Consider the following 15,753-nt stretch of genomic DNA (forward strand, 5'->3'; position numbering starts at 1 on the left):
AACACTTACCTCGACAGTACTATTCTTGCACATTATCTATTATAGGCCGAAAAAATTGGACAAAACGCTGAGTGGGTACAATTATCTCCCATAACCATGCGCCACCGTGGATCCCAAGCACTGTCCGAGTGCTTCCCCCTTACAGGATGTAGGTGGCGCGTCCTCTTTCTTTTTTCGCGCGTGTCAGACCGGCTGTGTTTCTGCTACGCTCCCGGATTATTTTGGACTAAGAGGCTTCTTTTCTGTGTGGACTATCACCTGTTGGATTATTGTGTGTTATTCCACTTCTGGCTTGAGGCTACGTTGTGTTTCCTTCAACTTGTGCCTCCGTTTTTGTGTGGCGGACTCGGCGTGCCTCCCGTCCTACTTCGTGGTGACCGGTCGTCTGCTTCTCGTTTCGCCGCATTCACTTGAGTATTGACCTAAATTTTCTTTGAATTTTGTTAATTCTCGGTCTTTAAGGGTACGTACAGGGCGAGGTAGGATGTCTCGTCCTGTTGTGGGCTCTGGTTCTACGGAACCAGAGTCTGCCGGGGGCAACCCTTCTCCGGGCGCCCAGCGTCATGTTTTACGCACGGAGAAGGGGATCTTTCGGCGCTCCGACTCTCCCTCCCCAAACGCTTTGCGTTTGCGGCGAGGGAGGGCGGAGAAAGCCTGTTTGAGCAAGCTCAATGCGAGCTTGCTCAAACAGGCTGGGCTTGAGCCTGGGACTTCGGGCGGGGCTGCGCCGTCGAAGGTTCGGGGAAGGTCGAGGGGAAAGAAAAAGCTTCTTTCTCCTTCTCCTTCAGTGGAACAAGCTTCCCCCCCTTCGACGCCGTTGTCCGGCCCTCAGTCTCAGGCTTCAGCTCCTCCCGGTTTCAAGCCTGGGGGGAAGGTTTCCTTCTCCTCCCTGGCTCGAATCCGGGGGCAGGTCGATTCCCAACCCTCTTTGGGGGTTGGTGAATCCGATCTAGGGGCTACTGGAGAGACTCAGGTTTTGACAGCCAACGGCCATACCACGTTGTAAACACCGGTTCTCGTCCGACCACCGAAGTTAAGCAACGTCGGGCCCGGTTAGTACTTGGATGGGTGACCGCCTGGGAACACCGGGTGCAGTTGGCATTAAAATCTTCCTTTTCCGGTGCCTCTCCTGTGCCCTCCTCGGTTTCCACCGCTGTGGAAGCCAGGAGGGACACGGGTCCTCCTCTGAACTCCCTCGCTGGGTCGTCTGCTGCTGTTTCGACAGTAGTTTCGGCCTCCTGGGGGGGGAGATCGGAGGAGATGACGGGGTCTCTGAATTCCCTCCCCGCTGGGGTTGGGATGCGAATTGACCCCGTTCAGGGCGGTCCTGTGGGGGCAGGGGTTTCAGGCTTCGTGCCTACGACCACTGCTACTACGGTTCCCTCTGACGTCCGTGTGACTGGTGGCTGTCCCTCTATGAAACGCTCCGGCCGACTAGTTACTGGACGTGGAGGTGTTCGACAGAACGTGGTACTTCTGTCGAATGGTCAGGGCGACGGGAACATTGTTTCTGTTGCTCAGACCGACACCTCCGACCGGACCGTCTTGACCCCACGCCATTCCTTAGCGTCTGGTGTTCGGGTGACGGATGGTCCGGACCAAGGGTCCGGAACGTTCCAGGCTTACGGGTCGGGATCGAACCGGACCCACGGGTCCCGACTGGACTTGACCTCCGGGTTTGGTCCGGACGGGACCCATGGTACGGGACCGTACCGGACCTTAGGGTCCGGTGCGGGACAGTACCTCTGGCCCTTGCCGGACCCCCGGACCTACGGGTCCGGATGGTACGGTACGGGACCAGTGGTTCGGTCGGGACCGGACCACCCGACCACCTCTGTTGGTCTGGGTGGTCTGGCACCGAACCGGAACACACCGGACCACCGGACCTACGGGTCCGGATGGTACGGTACCAGACCAGTGGTCCGGTCGGGGCCGGACCACTCGACCACCTCTGTTGGTCCGGGTGGTCTGGCACCGAACCGGACCATGCCGGACCTACGGGTCCGGATGGTACGGTATGTCCACGTCCGACCGAGCCACCCGAACACTTCTGTGGGTACGGATGGTTCGGTACCGAACGGGACCTCCGGATGCTACGGGACCGGACCGAACCTACGGGTTCGGATGGTCCGGTACCGGACCAGTGGTCCGGTCCGAACCGGACCACCCGACCACCTCTGTTGGTCCGGATGGTCTGTCACCGAACCGGACCATACCGGACCTACGGGTCCGGATGGTACGGTAGGTCCACGTCCGGACCGGACCACCCGAACACTTCTGTGGGTACGGATGGTTCGGTGCCGTACGGGACCGCCGGATGGTACGGGACCGGACCACAGGACCGGAACACCGGACCACCCTATCGGATCGGTCCGGACCACCCGACCACCTCTGTTGGTCCGGATGGTCTGGCACCGAACCGGACCTACGGGTCCGGATGGTACGGTATGTCCACGTCCGGACCGAGCCGCCCGAACACTTCTGTGGGTACGGGTGGTTCGGTGCCGAACGGGACCTCCGGATGGTGCGGGACCGGACCGGACCTACGGGTCCGGATGGTCCGGTACTGGACCGGTGGTCCGGTCCGGACCGGACCACCCGACCACCTCTGTTGGTCCGGATGGTCTGGCACCGGACCATACCGGACCACCGGACTTGCGGGTCCGGATGGTACGGTGTGTCCACGTCCGGACCGAACCACCCGAACACTTCTGTGGGTACGGATGGTTCGGTGCCGAACGGGACCTCCGGATGGTACGGGACCGGACCGGAACACCGGACCACCCTACCGGACCGGTCCGGACCACCTCTGTTGGTCCGGATGGTCTGGCACCGAACCGGACCTACGGGTCCGGATGGTACGGTACGTCCACGCCCGGACCGAGCCACCCGAACACTTCTGTGCGTACGGATGGTTCGGTGCCGAACAGGACCTTCGGATGGTACCGGACCTACGGGTCCGGACCTACGGGTCCGGATGGCCCGGTGTCGGACCACCCGACCACCTCTGTTGGTCTGGATGGTCTGGCACCGAACCGGACCATACCGGACCACGGGTCCGGATGGTACGGTATGTCCACGTCCGGACCTAACCACCCGAACACTTCTGTGGGTACGATGGTTCGGTGCCGAACGGGACCTCCGGATGGTCCGGCACCGGACCGGAACACCGGACCACCCTACCGGACCGGATCGGCACCCCCGACCGGACCGGACCATTTCTTTTCTGATCAGACCCGATGGGTTCCTGTTCAGTCTATAAATGGCGGGGGTTCGTTGGCTGGGCTGACCCAACAGTCGCAGGGTTGTTGTTTTTCTCCCCCTTCGGCTGCTGGAGACGTTTCGTCTTTGGGGCAGGGGTCTTCGCGGCCTCTTGCTTCTGTGGGCGTTTCTTCACAGCCTGCTTCATCGCTTTCGGCTCTTCCCCCTCAAGCTCCCTACACTCCTGCTTTTGAGGAGTTGTCGGGAAGTGAAGAGGAGAGTGAGTCGGAGGACGATAGGGAGGAGGATCAGGGTCGCCCTGAGGTTAACACTGATCCTCTACCCTTGCCGGTTTCTGATGGAACTTCCGAAGCTATGCTTCGTACTTTGCAACAGTACATGACAGACATCACGCGGCGTCTTGACGTCACGGATGCCTCTCTTAAGCGTCTGTCGTCTAGTGTTGACACACAGGACCTGGACCCGGGGTCTGAGGACGAGAGGCAGGAGGCTCGTCCTCGCACAGCTAGAAGGACGTTTGAACAGTTTCAGGACGTCCTTCCCTGAGACGCCCTCTCGTCCTTTGAGTCCGCTTCGGCCCGGGCGCGGGAGGCTCACGCCGCGTCTGCCGGCGGCTCGTTTTATGAACGATCCGTCCGCCGGCAATTCGCGTTCCACCCTAGTCTTAGTGCCACGGTGGAAGCGGCAGCACATCGCCTGAGGAGTACAGATTCACGTGCAAACGCGACCTATGTTCCTCGGGAGGACGCGGGTTCAGTGCCATGCTTTCCTTCGGGAGGCGCACCTCCACTGTTTCCTCGTGTCCAATCTGTTTCGTCCCTCCCTTTTCCCTTTGACTCTCGAACTCTCACTTTCCAGACTTCGAGTGTTTAGGGTGGGGCTGACGGTGATGTGTTCGTTGGGGAGGTGCCTTCGGTCAAGAAGGTGGAACTGAGCTCTGCTTCGTTCCACAATCTTGAGGCCACCGTTTCTTCCACAGTCGAGGCCCAATCACAGGCCTTGACATGGATGAGCACGCTGTCCACACTGTTGGACCCTCCCGATCGGGCAGAGTCCGATTCCACTCGGGTCCTTGACACGGTTCGAGTGGATCGGGCTTTGCATGCCGTGCGATCGTGCGTGACGTCTGCGGCAGAATTGGCCATTGGAACACGGGTCCACTTTATTGGCCCTGTTCCGTGATCATTTTCTGCCTACTTCTATAGTGCCTCCGGATATGAGGAAGAGTCTGAGGAACACGTTTCCTCAGCCTTCTTCCCTCTTTCATCCGGACACTGTTCGTTCTGTGGTGGAGTCCACACGCCAGAGGAACACTGATTCTCTGATGGTTGGCCTCGCTGCTTCGGCGACGGCGGCGGGGAGTAAGAGAAGTGCTACAGTCACCTCCAGCTCCCAGCCTCAGAAGAAGAAGAAGAAGCCAGTTTCACTGCCTCCTTCTTCCTCCTCTTAGGCGCCTGTTGCGTTCCCAAGCAAGACGAAGGGTGCTCAGACAGGTAAGGGGAAGCAGCACCACCAGGGGGGGTGGTCGCAAGCCTGCGCCTGCCCGCCAGCAGAATTTTCAGTGAGTCCCGGCCCTACGTTGACGCCCCCTCAAGTTGCTCCTCTTTCGTCCGTCGGTTCCCTTTTTCGGGCCCGCGGCATGTGGGGCAGACTGGTCTCCAACCAGTTTTTCTTGAGGGTGGTGTGGTCGGGGTTTTCTCTACCGCTGTCGTCACAACCTCCATTGTCCGCTCTACCCTGGACGTTCCCCCCTCCTCGAGACCCTGCCAGATGGCAGGCTCTTCAGGACGAGGTGAACTCGTTGGTCGAGAAGAAGGCGGTCTACCCCCTTTCTCAGCCTTCTCCAGGGTTCTGCTCCCGCCTGTTCACCGTCCCCAAAAAGGACGGCCGGTTCAGGCCGGTGTTGGACCTCTCCACCTTGAACTTGTACCTTCACAGGTGCAAGTTCAAGATGGAAACCCCTTCGTCGGTCCGGTTGGCCATCCGGCCAAACGATTGGGCCATGTCTGGGACCTCCAGGATGCTTACTTCCACATCCTGGTGGCCCCGGGGTACCGACATCTGCTCCGGTTCGTTTGGGAGGGCACAGTGTTCGAGTTTCGGGCCCTCCCATTCGGCCTGTCCTTGGCCCCTCTGATTTTCAACGGGGACAACAACACCACATGCTTAGCTTACCTTCGCCACCAGGGGGGCACCAATTCTCGGTCCCTCTCCCTGTTGGCGGAGGAGATTCTGCTCTGGTGCCAGACCAATCAGGTCCGGATGTCAGTCCAGTTCGTTCCGGGGAAACTGAACGCCCTGGTCGACATTCTCAGTCGGGGCGATCAGGTTCTCTCCACAGAATGGACCATCGCTCACAACGTTCTACAGCGTCTGTGGACAAGGTGGGACCGTCCTCTGATCGATCGGTTCGCAACTCGATTCAGCGCTCGGCTTCCCAGGTACGTCAGCCCCTTTCGAGACATGAATGCGTTCCACTTGGACGCATTCACTCTCTTGTGGAGGCTCCTCGATGCTTACACCTATCCCCCGACATCTCTGATTCCGAGGGTGCTGGCAAAATATCTGCAGGAACGACCAAGACTGATTTTGGTCGCGCCTTACTGGCCAACAGCTCTGTGGTTTCCAGATCTTCGCGGTCTCACCCACGTAGACCCTCTACCTCTGGATCTGGACGGGGGAGGTCTGCTCCAGCCTCGATCATGCCTCCCTCATCCACGTCCAGAGAGTCTGTGCTTGACCGCATGGCTCTTGTGCGCTCCAAACTGCTTGCACTAGGATTGCACAAGAGTTCAGTAGAGTTTTTCTTGAACGCTAAGAGGCGATCAACTAATCAGCTCTACGACTTACGCTGGAGAGCTTGGGCCACCTTCGCCTTGTCCAAGGGGATAAAGCCGCTTTATCCCTCAACACAGGACTTGGCCAACTTCCTGGTGGAAGTGTATCAAAAGAAGAGTCTTTCTTCTAAGACTCTTCTTGGATACAGACCTGCCATCGCTTCCACGATTGCGGCCGCTACTGGTCGCAGACCTGAACACTTGATCAGGTCCTCCCTCATCGCTAATGTCCTTTCGGGTATTAGCAATGCAGCGGTGTCTAAACCTCGGGTTTCATTTCCCAAGGGGGATGTTTTTCTGGTCCTCAAACTCCTGCGTAGCAATGAGTTTGAACCCCTGGCAGGCATCAGTATCAAGTTGCTGATTTTTAAGACTAATTGTTCCTCATCGCTTTAGCCACTTGCCGTAGACTCAGTGGTATTCAAGCTTTGAGTGGCCTGGACTTTGACATTGAGTTCACCACACAGCAGTGGTTGCCAGCATGGTCACGTCAGTCTAAGGTATGTTTCTTGGGTATATTTTCTTGTACGGTAGTACTGTTCGAAAATTGCCTGGGTATCTTAATCCTTGGATTTAAGTGATTTTGATTAAGGAGTTTAATACTCTACATATCACCCTCACACCACTCTGGTATTCTGTGCAAGAATAGTACTGTCGAGGTAAGTGTTATATTGACTGTAAGGCTTCTTTTTAAGCCTACTGTCTATATGATACTTACCGAGACAGTACTATTAGAGTTTCCCTCCCGCCTCCCCTCTTGATATGTTATGGGCTTTTTGAGGGTCTGCAGCTCATAAAGAAAGAGGACGCGCCACCTACATCCTGTAAGGGGGAAGCACTCGGACAGTGCTTGGGATCCACGGTGGCGCATGGTTATGGGAGATAATTGTACCCACTCAGCGTTTTGTCCAATTTTTTCGGCCTATAATAGATAATGTGCAAGAATAGTACTGTCTCGGTAAGTATCATATAGACAGTAGGCTTAAAAAGAAGCCTTACATTCTGTCCATAACGCTAAGACCAACAAGGGTGTCATGCCCATACACTGCGTCTTCGTACAGTACGTTGCCCCCTTTTCTGTCATAACGCTAAGACTGACAAGGGTGTCATGCCCATACACTGCGTCTTCGTACCGTACGTTGCCCCCTTTTCTGTCCATAACGCTAAGACCAACAAGGGTGCCGTGCCCATACACTGCGTCTTCGTACAGTACGTTGTCCTCTTTTCTCTCATAACACTAAGACCAACAAGGGTGCTGTGCCCATACACTGTGTCTTCATACAGTACGTTGTCCTCTTTTCTCTCATAACACTAAGACCAACAAGGGTGCCGTGCCCATACACTGTGTCTTCGTACAATACGTTGCCCCCTTTTCTGTCCATAACGCTAAGACCAACAAGGGTGCCGTGCCCATACACTGTGTCTTCGTACAGTACGTTGTCCTCTTTTCTCTCATAATACTAAGACCAACAAGGGTGTCATGCCCATACAGTGCGTCTTCGTACAGTACGTTGTCCTCTTTTCTCTCATAACGCCAGTGCATAGCCATGAGCAGGTTTTGTACGCTTATTTAGGATTTTGTGTACATTTCAAAGCCCGAGCTCAAGGGGTTTTGTGTTCTGGTTAGTCAGTTTTTTTAGTTTCAGTAAAATGGAAGATTTTAGAATCCCATGGAGGATGTGACGGTTGCGTCTATTGCTTTCCTTTGAACGTACATCTTGATCACTGGTTTCTATAGCTGTGTAGTTGTTGCTGTTACATAGTTCTGTTGAACTGCTAACTACATCTTGATCACTAGTTTCTATAGCTGTGTAGTTGTTGCTGTTACATAGTTCTGTTGAACTGCTAACCATACATCTTGATCACTGGTTTCTATAGCTGTGTAGTTGTTGCTGTTACATAGTTCTGTTGAACTGCTAACCATACATCTTGATCACTGGTTTCTATAGCTGTGTAGTTGTTGCTGTTACATAGTTCTGTTGAACTGCTAACTACATCTTGATCACTACCTTGAATGGTTGAAAACGACGTTAAACAACAAATAAAGAAAGAAAGATCTTGATCACTGGTTTCTATAGCTGTGTAGTTGTTGCTGTTACATAGTTCTGTTGAACTGCTAACTACATCTTGATCACTGGTTTCTATAGCTGTGTAGTTGTTGCTGTTACATAGTTCTGTTGAACTGCTAACCATACATCTTGATCACTGGTTTCTATAGCTGTGTAGTTGTTGCTGTTACATAGTTCTGTTGAACTGCTAACCATACATCTTGATCACTGGTTTCTATAGTTGTGTAGTTGTTGCTGTTACATAGTTCTGTTGAACTGCTAACCATACATCTTGATCACTGGTTTCTATAGCTGTGTAGTTGTTGCTGTTACATAGTTCTGTTGAACTGCTAACCATACATCTTGATCACTAGTTTCTATAGCTGTGTAGTTGTTGCTGTTACATAGTTCTGTTGAACTGCTAACCATACATCTTGATCACTAGTTTCTATAGCTGTGTAGTTGTTGCTGTTACATAGTTCTGTTGAACTGCTAACTACATCTTAATCACTGGTTTCTATAGCTGTGTAGTTGTTGCTGTTACATAGTTCTGTTGAACTGCTAACCATGCATCTTGATCACTGGTTTCTATAGCTGTGTAGTTGTTGCTGTTACATAGTTCTGTTAGCTGCTAACCATACATCTTGATCACTGGTTTCTATAGCTGTGTAGTTGTTGCTGTTACATAGTTCTGTTGAACTGCTAACTGTACATCTTTATCACTGGTTTCTATAGCTGTGTAGTTGTTGCTGTTACATAGTTCTGTTGAACTGCTAACTGTACATCTTGATCACTGGTTTCTATAGCTGTGTAGTTGTTGCTGTTACATAGTTCTGTTGAACTGCTAACTGTACATCTTGATCACTGGTTTCTATAGCTGTGAAGTTGTTGCTGTTACATAGTTCTGTTGAACTGCTAACTGTACATCTTGATCACTGGTTTCTATAGCTGTGTAGTTGTTGCTGTTACATAGTTCTGTTGAACTGCTAACTGTACATCTTGATCACTGGTTTCTATAGCTGTGTAGTTGTTGCTGTTAAATAGTTCTGTTGAACTGCTAACTACATCTTGATCACTGGTTTCTATAGCTGTGTAGTTGTTGCTGTTACATAGTTCTGTTGAACTGCTTACTACATCTTGATCACTGGTTTCTATAGCTGTGTAGTTGTTGCTGTTACATAGTTCTGTTGAACTGCTAACTACATCTTGATCACTAGTTTCTATAGCTGTGTAGTTGTTGCTGTTACATAGTTCTGTTGAACTGCTAACTGTACATCTTGATCACTGGTTTCTATAGCTGTGTAGTTGTTGCTGTTACATAGTTCTGTTGAACTGCTAACTACATCTTGATCACTAGTTTCTATAGCTGTGTAGTTGTTGCTGTTACATAGTTCTGTTGAACTGCTAACCATACATCTTGATCACTAGTTTCTATAGCTGTGTAGTTGTTGCTGTTACATAGTTCTGTTGAACTGCTAACCATACATCTTGATCACTAGTTTCTATAGCTGTGTAGTTGTTGCTGTTACATAGTTCTGTTGAACTGCTAACTGTACATCTTGATCACTAGTTTCTATAGCTGTGTAGTTGTTGCTGTTACATAGTTCTTTTGCCTCTTGGATTTACGGGGTACAATCTTTCTTTATTTGGTGTTTAACGTCGTTTTCGACCACGAAGGTTATATCGCGACGACGGGGTACAATGCGCAGACCCTGAAAGACTGATTGTGTATGAAGGATCGTCTTTTCTATTTGATGAGGGCAAAGTAAAACTAAGTAAGTCTTATTTCTGTCATTTTGGATTTGGTAAACGGTATTTTGCCTTTTTTTTCTTCTTTTTTTCTACCAATTTGATCCTCATGTATTCAAATTTGACGATATACCCTGACGGTGCTAACTTCCTGATATTTCTCTTTGTGCAGGTGTGCGAGCGACCCCATAGAACTACTGAGTTTGATGACGGCAGCCATGAAGGATCAGCATGTGGATGAACCGGACTCGTCGGGCGACACACCCTTACACAAGGCCGCCGCCAAGGGAGCCACCATCTGCTGCATGCATCTCCTGCAGGTGGGGGTGCTCACAACAACAGAAGTAAAAAAAACAATAGACTATTAATATTCCAAACTCTCGCAAACTTCAAATAATGTGGTACGGCTATCTCGCGATAGCTGCAAAGACCAATGTTCAGAGATTCTTGCAACTTTCAAAGCATATCTAAGAGCATGTCTCGGAGATATCTTGTGGAGCTGCGCAGATTCCGTAAAGGCCTATAGCCTTTTGAAACACACACACACACACACACACACACACACACACACACACACACACACACCCCCCCCCCCCCCCCCCCCCCCCCCTCTTATTACAAAAGACACTTCCTTAGGTTCACGGTTCTACAAATTGAAAAGTAAAAGTGCATCCCAAAACAGAGTATGACTGCCTAAAAGGTGGAGGGTTTTTTTTTTTGGGGGGGGGGGGGGGGAGTGTAAAACACATGAAAAACCAGTCATGCAAGTGGGAGTTGCAGCCCATGAACACAGAACAGGATTCCTTAATCCTGCATAAGCATTGTGCTTAAGTATAGATCCTCAATGCAAAATATTGCACATATGTTGCAATATTAAAATTGAATACAGTTTAATTGAAAGGAACCCATAAGAAGGACGATGAAACTAAGATGTGGTTGTATGTTTGTGCAGAGGCGAGCTCAGATCGACCGAAAGAATGCCATGGGCAACACACCACTGACACTGGCCGTCAGGAGCCAGAAAGACAGGTAACCCTTGCTTGTCACCGTCATGCAGTCATAAGCATAATCAGACCTGGGAACCCATACGATTTCGCCGTATTCTGTACGCATGATTGTCGAGAATACGATCAGTACGGTCAGTGGGAAAAAAATACGACGAGAAAAATTCCTAGACTACTTTTATTCACAAGCCCATCTTGAAGCCGATCCAGTATTTTGACACATGATTACAGTTTTTGTCAGTAAAAATTGAAAAAAGGATTTGTTTTAAATGTACAGTAGTACTCCCCCTTAACGACCCCCCTGTTTACGACCACCCGCTTTTTACGACTGATTTTTCTACCACGGATGCGTTCTACTATATAATGAACCCCCAGTGAACGACTCGCCCCAAAACGCGACTTACGACCGAGCTTTTGGGGATGAATTACTACTTTCGCGCATTTTCAGTCGAGCAGACGAATACACATTCAACATGGCGGCTCTCGCTCCTCCAACTATCGCGAGACGAAAAAAACAAACACGAAATCTCGCGCGCGCGAGATCCTAATACATCCGGTTTTCCTCTGTACGCTATCTTGTAAAGACGACTTGTTGACAAACGAAGCTTCGCGAAAGGAAGAGAAAAGCGCCGACTCTTGAGTAGAGAGCTAATAAAGTAATCGCTAATCGAGCGAAATGGCAATCCGCGGCGACTTCCTTAAGAGTCAGGAAGCCGCAAATCCTGTGTATCGTAAATGATAAGGACTCAGTGTTATCGAGATGGCGAGAAGGATAGTGAAGCGAAAGTACGCAAAGAGAGGTGCCTGTACGAAAACCTCAACGATCGTGTATGGACAAGTTTAGCGATGCAAGGCGAAGAAACATTCATGTGAGCGGAAAGATAATTCGGGAAAAAAGTCGTTATGCTTTCTATCGAGTTAGGACATTCGGATTTTACTAGTTGCGCCGGTACTACTTGTCTCCGAAAACTCCGAAAAACCCAAAAAACCTCATCAGAAATTAAGAAAATTCGTCCTTACATCGTGTGTTGTTACATATTTGTTTTAAATCATAACTTATATCTGCAACTTTCACAGTTCACGGCTTTATTTTCGTGTTTGTGAGAGGATTAACGAAGGAGCGGAAGCACTAATCACATGACGTCATCAATACTTGTGCTTTCGAGTAACAAGAGTTACCTCCCTTGCATTGAAATCGATGCATCGACTTTGTCGAAAATCCGGCTCTAAACACAAAAATATTTGAGTTGGTGCATGTGTGGGTGCGTGGATGTTGGCTCGCTAGTGTGTGTGTGTGTGTATGCCTGTGTCTGTGTGAGCGTCTGTGTGTGTTCGTGTGTGCTTGTGTGTTGCGATCGTGTGACTGTGTGTATGTGTGTGTGTGCGTGTGCGTACGAGTTTGTAGAATGCTCTTGGTCTTGATACACGCGCATGTGTTATCTATCCATGACCTTTTAAATCATGCCTGGGTGCCATTATTACCCACTCAATCTGAATATTTTTAAGTGCAATCGTTTAATTCTTAATACATGTGATGTTTTTATGTCTGTGATCGCCTGACACTGTATGGCAATTTTCCTTGTTTTTATGAGGACAGTAAACATTTTGAGTCTTGAGTCTTAAAGTTGTTCTGCTGTAATGTGTTTGGGTGTGTGTATGACAGTAAACTGCAACTGTGTGTTTGTGTGTAAACATGACAGTACATAACAGTACGTACACTGCAACAAAATTTAGTACGCTCATTTTTCTGAAAATACACCAAGTTTGTTTGAGAATACTCTAAGTGCAAAACAGGGGTTCCCAGGTCTGCATAATGTAGGCATATTATAGATAGCTACAGTGGTGTTCACAGTTTCGGACGAAAATAGGTCAGTTGGGAGATTTTACTGTTTTATGTGCTCTGAACAGGGAAAATTCCTTCCACAAATTATTATTTATGTCATGTTATATGTGCTCAAAACGTTAGGAAAATGTGTGTCACAAATTGTTGATGCATGTTGTTTTTGAGTCACTTGAGAAAAAGTGACTCTATGTAATCGGTCAGTGTTAGTCTGTCCGGCCGGCCGTCCGTAGACACCACCTTAACGTTGGACTTTTCTCGGAAACTATCAAAGCGATCCGGCTCATATTTTGTTTAGTCGTGACCTCCAATGACCTCTACACTTTAACGATAGTTTCGTTGACCTTTGACCTTTTTCAAGGTCACAGGTCAGCGTCAAAGGAAAAATTAGACATTTTATATCTTTGACAAAGTTCATCGGATGTGATTGAAACTTTGTAGGATTATTCTTTACATCAAAGTATTTACATCTGTAGCCTTTTACGAACGTTATCAGAAAAACAAGGGAGATAACTAGCCTTTTCTGTTCGGCAACACACAACTTAACGTTGGGCTTTTCTCGGAAACTATAAAAGTGACCGGGCTCAAATTTTATGTGAACGTGACTCCCAGTGACCTCTACACTTTGACGTCTGCTTTGGTGACCTTTGACCTTTTTCAAGGTCACAGGTATGTCTTGAAGGAAAAAAATTGAAATATCATATCTCTGAAACTATTCATCGGATTTGATTCAAACTTTATAGGATTATTCTTTACATCAAATTATTTACATCTGTATTGTGTTGTGAATAGCAATTTCTTCCTGTCCATCTGATGCCTCATATAATATTCAGAACTGCGAAAGTGACTCGATCGAGCGTTTGCTCTTCTTGTTATCTTTGCTTTCTAATTTCGGTAGAAATATCACCTGTCATAACGAAATTTGTATTTTTTACTTTTTTTTTCAGTTGTGCGATCATGCTGCTCCAGCAAGGAGCCAATGTGAATGACGAGATTATCATCTCCGTCCCCTCTCCGGTGGTGGAGAAACCTTCAGAACCCAAACCAGTTGTCCCGGGGAAGAAAGAGAAACCGGTTCTGAAGTGGCGTCCCTTGCAGCAGCTGCAGTTGCAGAAAAAAGAACCGGCGGAAGCCACACGTGTGGCCCACTCCATTTTCCAGGTGAGTTAAAACACAATAAGATATAATTAAACTTTACTGTGTGACTGTGGTTTACAGATATTTTTCTTTTGGCTAAGCATACACAAAATAACACGGTTAATAGGATCATATCATGTTAATTTAAACAAACACACAGATGGCTGAAATCTGTTGGGGCGACTGGTTGAACTTCTTGATACACCTTGCTGCTATTTGTTCACATTAGTGAACTTGTACCAATTTCCTCGTTGTTAATATACATTAACTCATTTCATCTGATACAGTGCAGGTCGTCTAGAAAATAGTACGCAAACACGCACTCGCACACATATGCACACACACAGACACACACATTCTTCCTGTGCTTATCACTTGATGCTTTATGTTGCAGGGTGCTATTTCCTCAGAGCTACAGGGTGTGGCTCATCTTCTACTGGACAAGACAGGCTTGGGATTTTCTGCAATAGAGGTAGGCATGAACACCCCAACCCCCACCCCCTCGATCTCTTTTTTTTTTTATGATTGAATAATATTTTATAATTATTTCATATATGCATCTAGTCAAAACATTTCCTCCACACACAAAATGGTTGCTGGCCCAGAATGACCCTCTCGAGTGAAATGTGAATGAAAAGGCAACAATTGGTTGTTTCAGGCCTATAGACCTTTTCGGTATCTGAGCAGCTCTCGCGAGACACGCTCTTTGTTATGCTTTGAACATCGCGAGAACTTCGAACTTTGGCTTGTGCAGCTCGCACGAGATTGCTGTACCTACCGCATGCTTTGCTATGCTCTGAAGTTTGCGAGAGATTACGAGAGCTTGGAATACCAATAGGGTCTATTATGATTGTTCACCATGGTGTTGAACTTTAACAGAATCAGTCTTAAAAGAGAAGTAAAAGTTTTAACAAATCAGTCAATAGTTCGCTGTGGTGGGGTGGTAAGATGTCGGCCTCTTAATCGGAAGATCTAGGGTTCTTCTTCTTCTTCTACGTTCCCGGATCTAGGGTTCAAATCCCGGCCGCAGCAGCCAAGTGGGTGAATTGTGTCCATTTTTCCGATCTCCCAGGTTACTTATGTGCAGACCTGCTAGTGGCTTATGCCCCTTTGTACACGCAAGCACAAGACGAAGTGCGCACGGAAAAGATCTTGTAATCCTGAGTTCGGTGGGTTATAGAAACACGAAAATACCCAGCATGCTTCCTCCGAAAGCAGCGTATGGCTGCCTAAATGGCGGGGTAAAAACGGTCATACTCGAAAATTCCACTCGTGCAAAAACACGAGTGTACGTGGGAGTTTCAGCCCACGAACGCAGAAGTAAAAGTTAATTGTTCGCTAAGATTGCTCAGTGTTCATTGTTCATCATTGATTCTTCATTATTTATTGTTCATTTTTGGTTGTTACTGTTGACTGTGTTGTGAACAGGCAGCTCTGAACGTGAACAAGTTCAACGTGGTGCTACGGCTGCTGAAGCGTGTGTATGACAACAGTCGCTTGCTGGGCGTCAACAAAGACAAGCAGACCCTCTTCCATGTCTTGGCCTCCAAGACCAAACCTGGCGCCCATGAGGATCTACAGTTACAGGTAGGGTGTCGTTAAATGATAACCTCTGTGTGTGTCAGTGTTTGTGTGTGTGTGAGCAAACGCGTGCAAGCTTGTGTGTGCAACTTTGTGTGTGTCTGTGTGTGTGAGCGCACAAGCTTGTGTGTGCTTGCGCAACTGTGTGTGTGTGAAACTGAATATACATTCACCTTTTTGTATGCATGTGATGTGGCCTTGTAAGGCAAGAAGTTTGTTTCCTTTGCTTGGTTGTTAGCAGCTGATAAGCGGATTAGTACTCCGCCACCAAGACTCGGCAAGAGTATCTTAGAGAAGAAACCAGTAATAGACGTTTTCCGGAAAGAACTCTGTCA

At 48.8% G+C, this 15,753-nt stretch overlaps 1 protein-coding gene and 1 non-coding gene across 5 annotated transcripts in view; both read left to right on the forward strand.

Moving 5' to 3' along the window:
- The window catches only part of LOC138952311 (poly [ADP-ribose] polymerase tankyrase-like), a 110,104-nt gene that overhangs the window by 60,662 nt on the left and 33,689 nt on the right, over positions 1-15,753 (forward strand). For all 4 annotated transcript variants that reach the window (XM_070323948.1, XM_070323950.1, XM_070323949.1 and 1 more), the window contains 5 exons: positions 10,029-10,176; positions 10,809-10,885; positions 13,648-13,861; positions 14,232-14,309; positions 15,266-15,424. In XM_070323948.1, the coding sequence (XP_070180049.1) occupies positions 10,029-10,176; positions 10,809-10,885; positions 13,648-13,861; positions 14,232-14,309; positions 15,266-15,424 (676 nt within the window). The remainder of the gene's footprint in view (positions 1-10,028; positions 10,177-10,808; positions 10,886-13,647; positions 13,862-14,231; positions 14,310-15,265; positions 15,425-15,753) is intronic.
- On the forward strand, positions 983-1,101 carry LOC138954034 (5S ribosomal RNA). Its single transcript, XR_011451701.1, has one exon. It is a non-coding gene; the product is annotated as a 5S ribosomal RNA (ribosomal RNA).

The sequence above is a fragment of the Littorina saxatilis genome, linkage group LG17 (genome assembly GCF_037325665.1).
Source record: "Littorina saxatilis isolate snail1 linkage group LG17, US_GU_Lsax_2.0, whole genome shotgun sequence".
Classification (NCBI taxonomy): Eukaryota; Metazoa; Mollusca; class Gastropoda; order Littorinimorpha; family Littorinidae; genus Littorina; species Littorina saxatilis.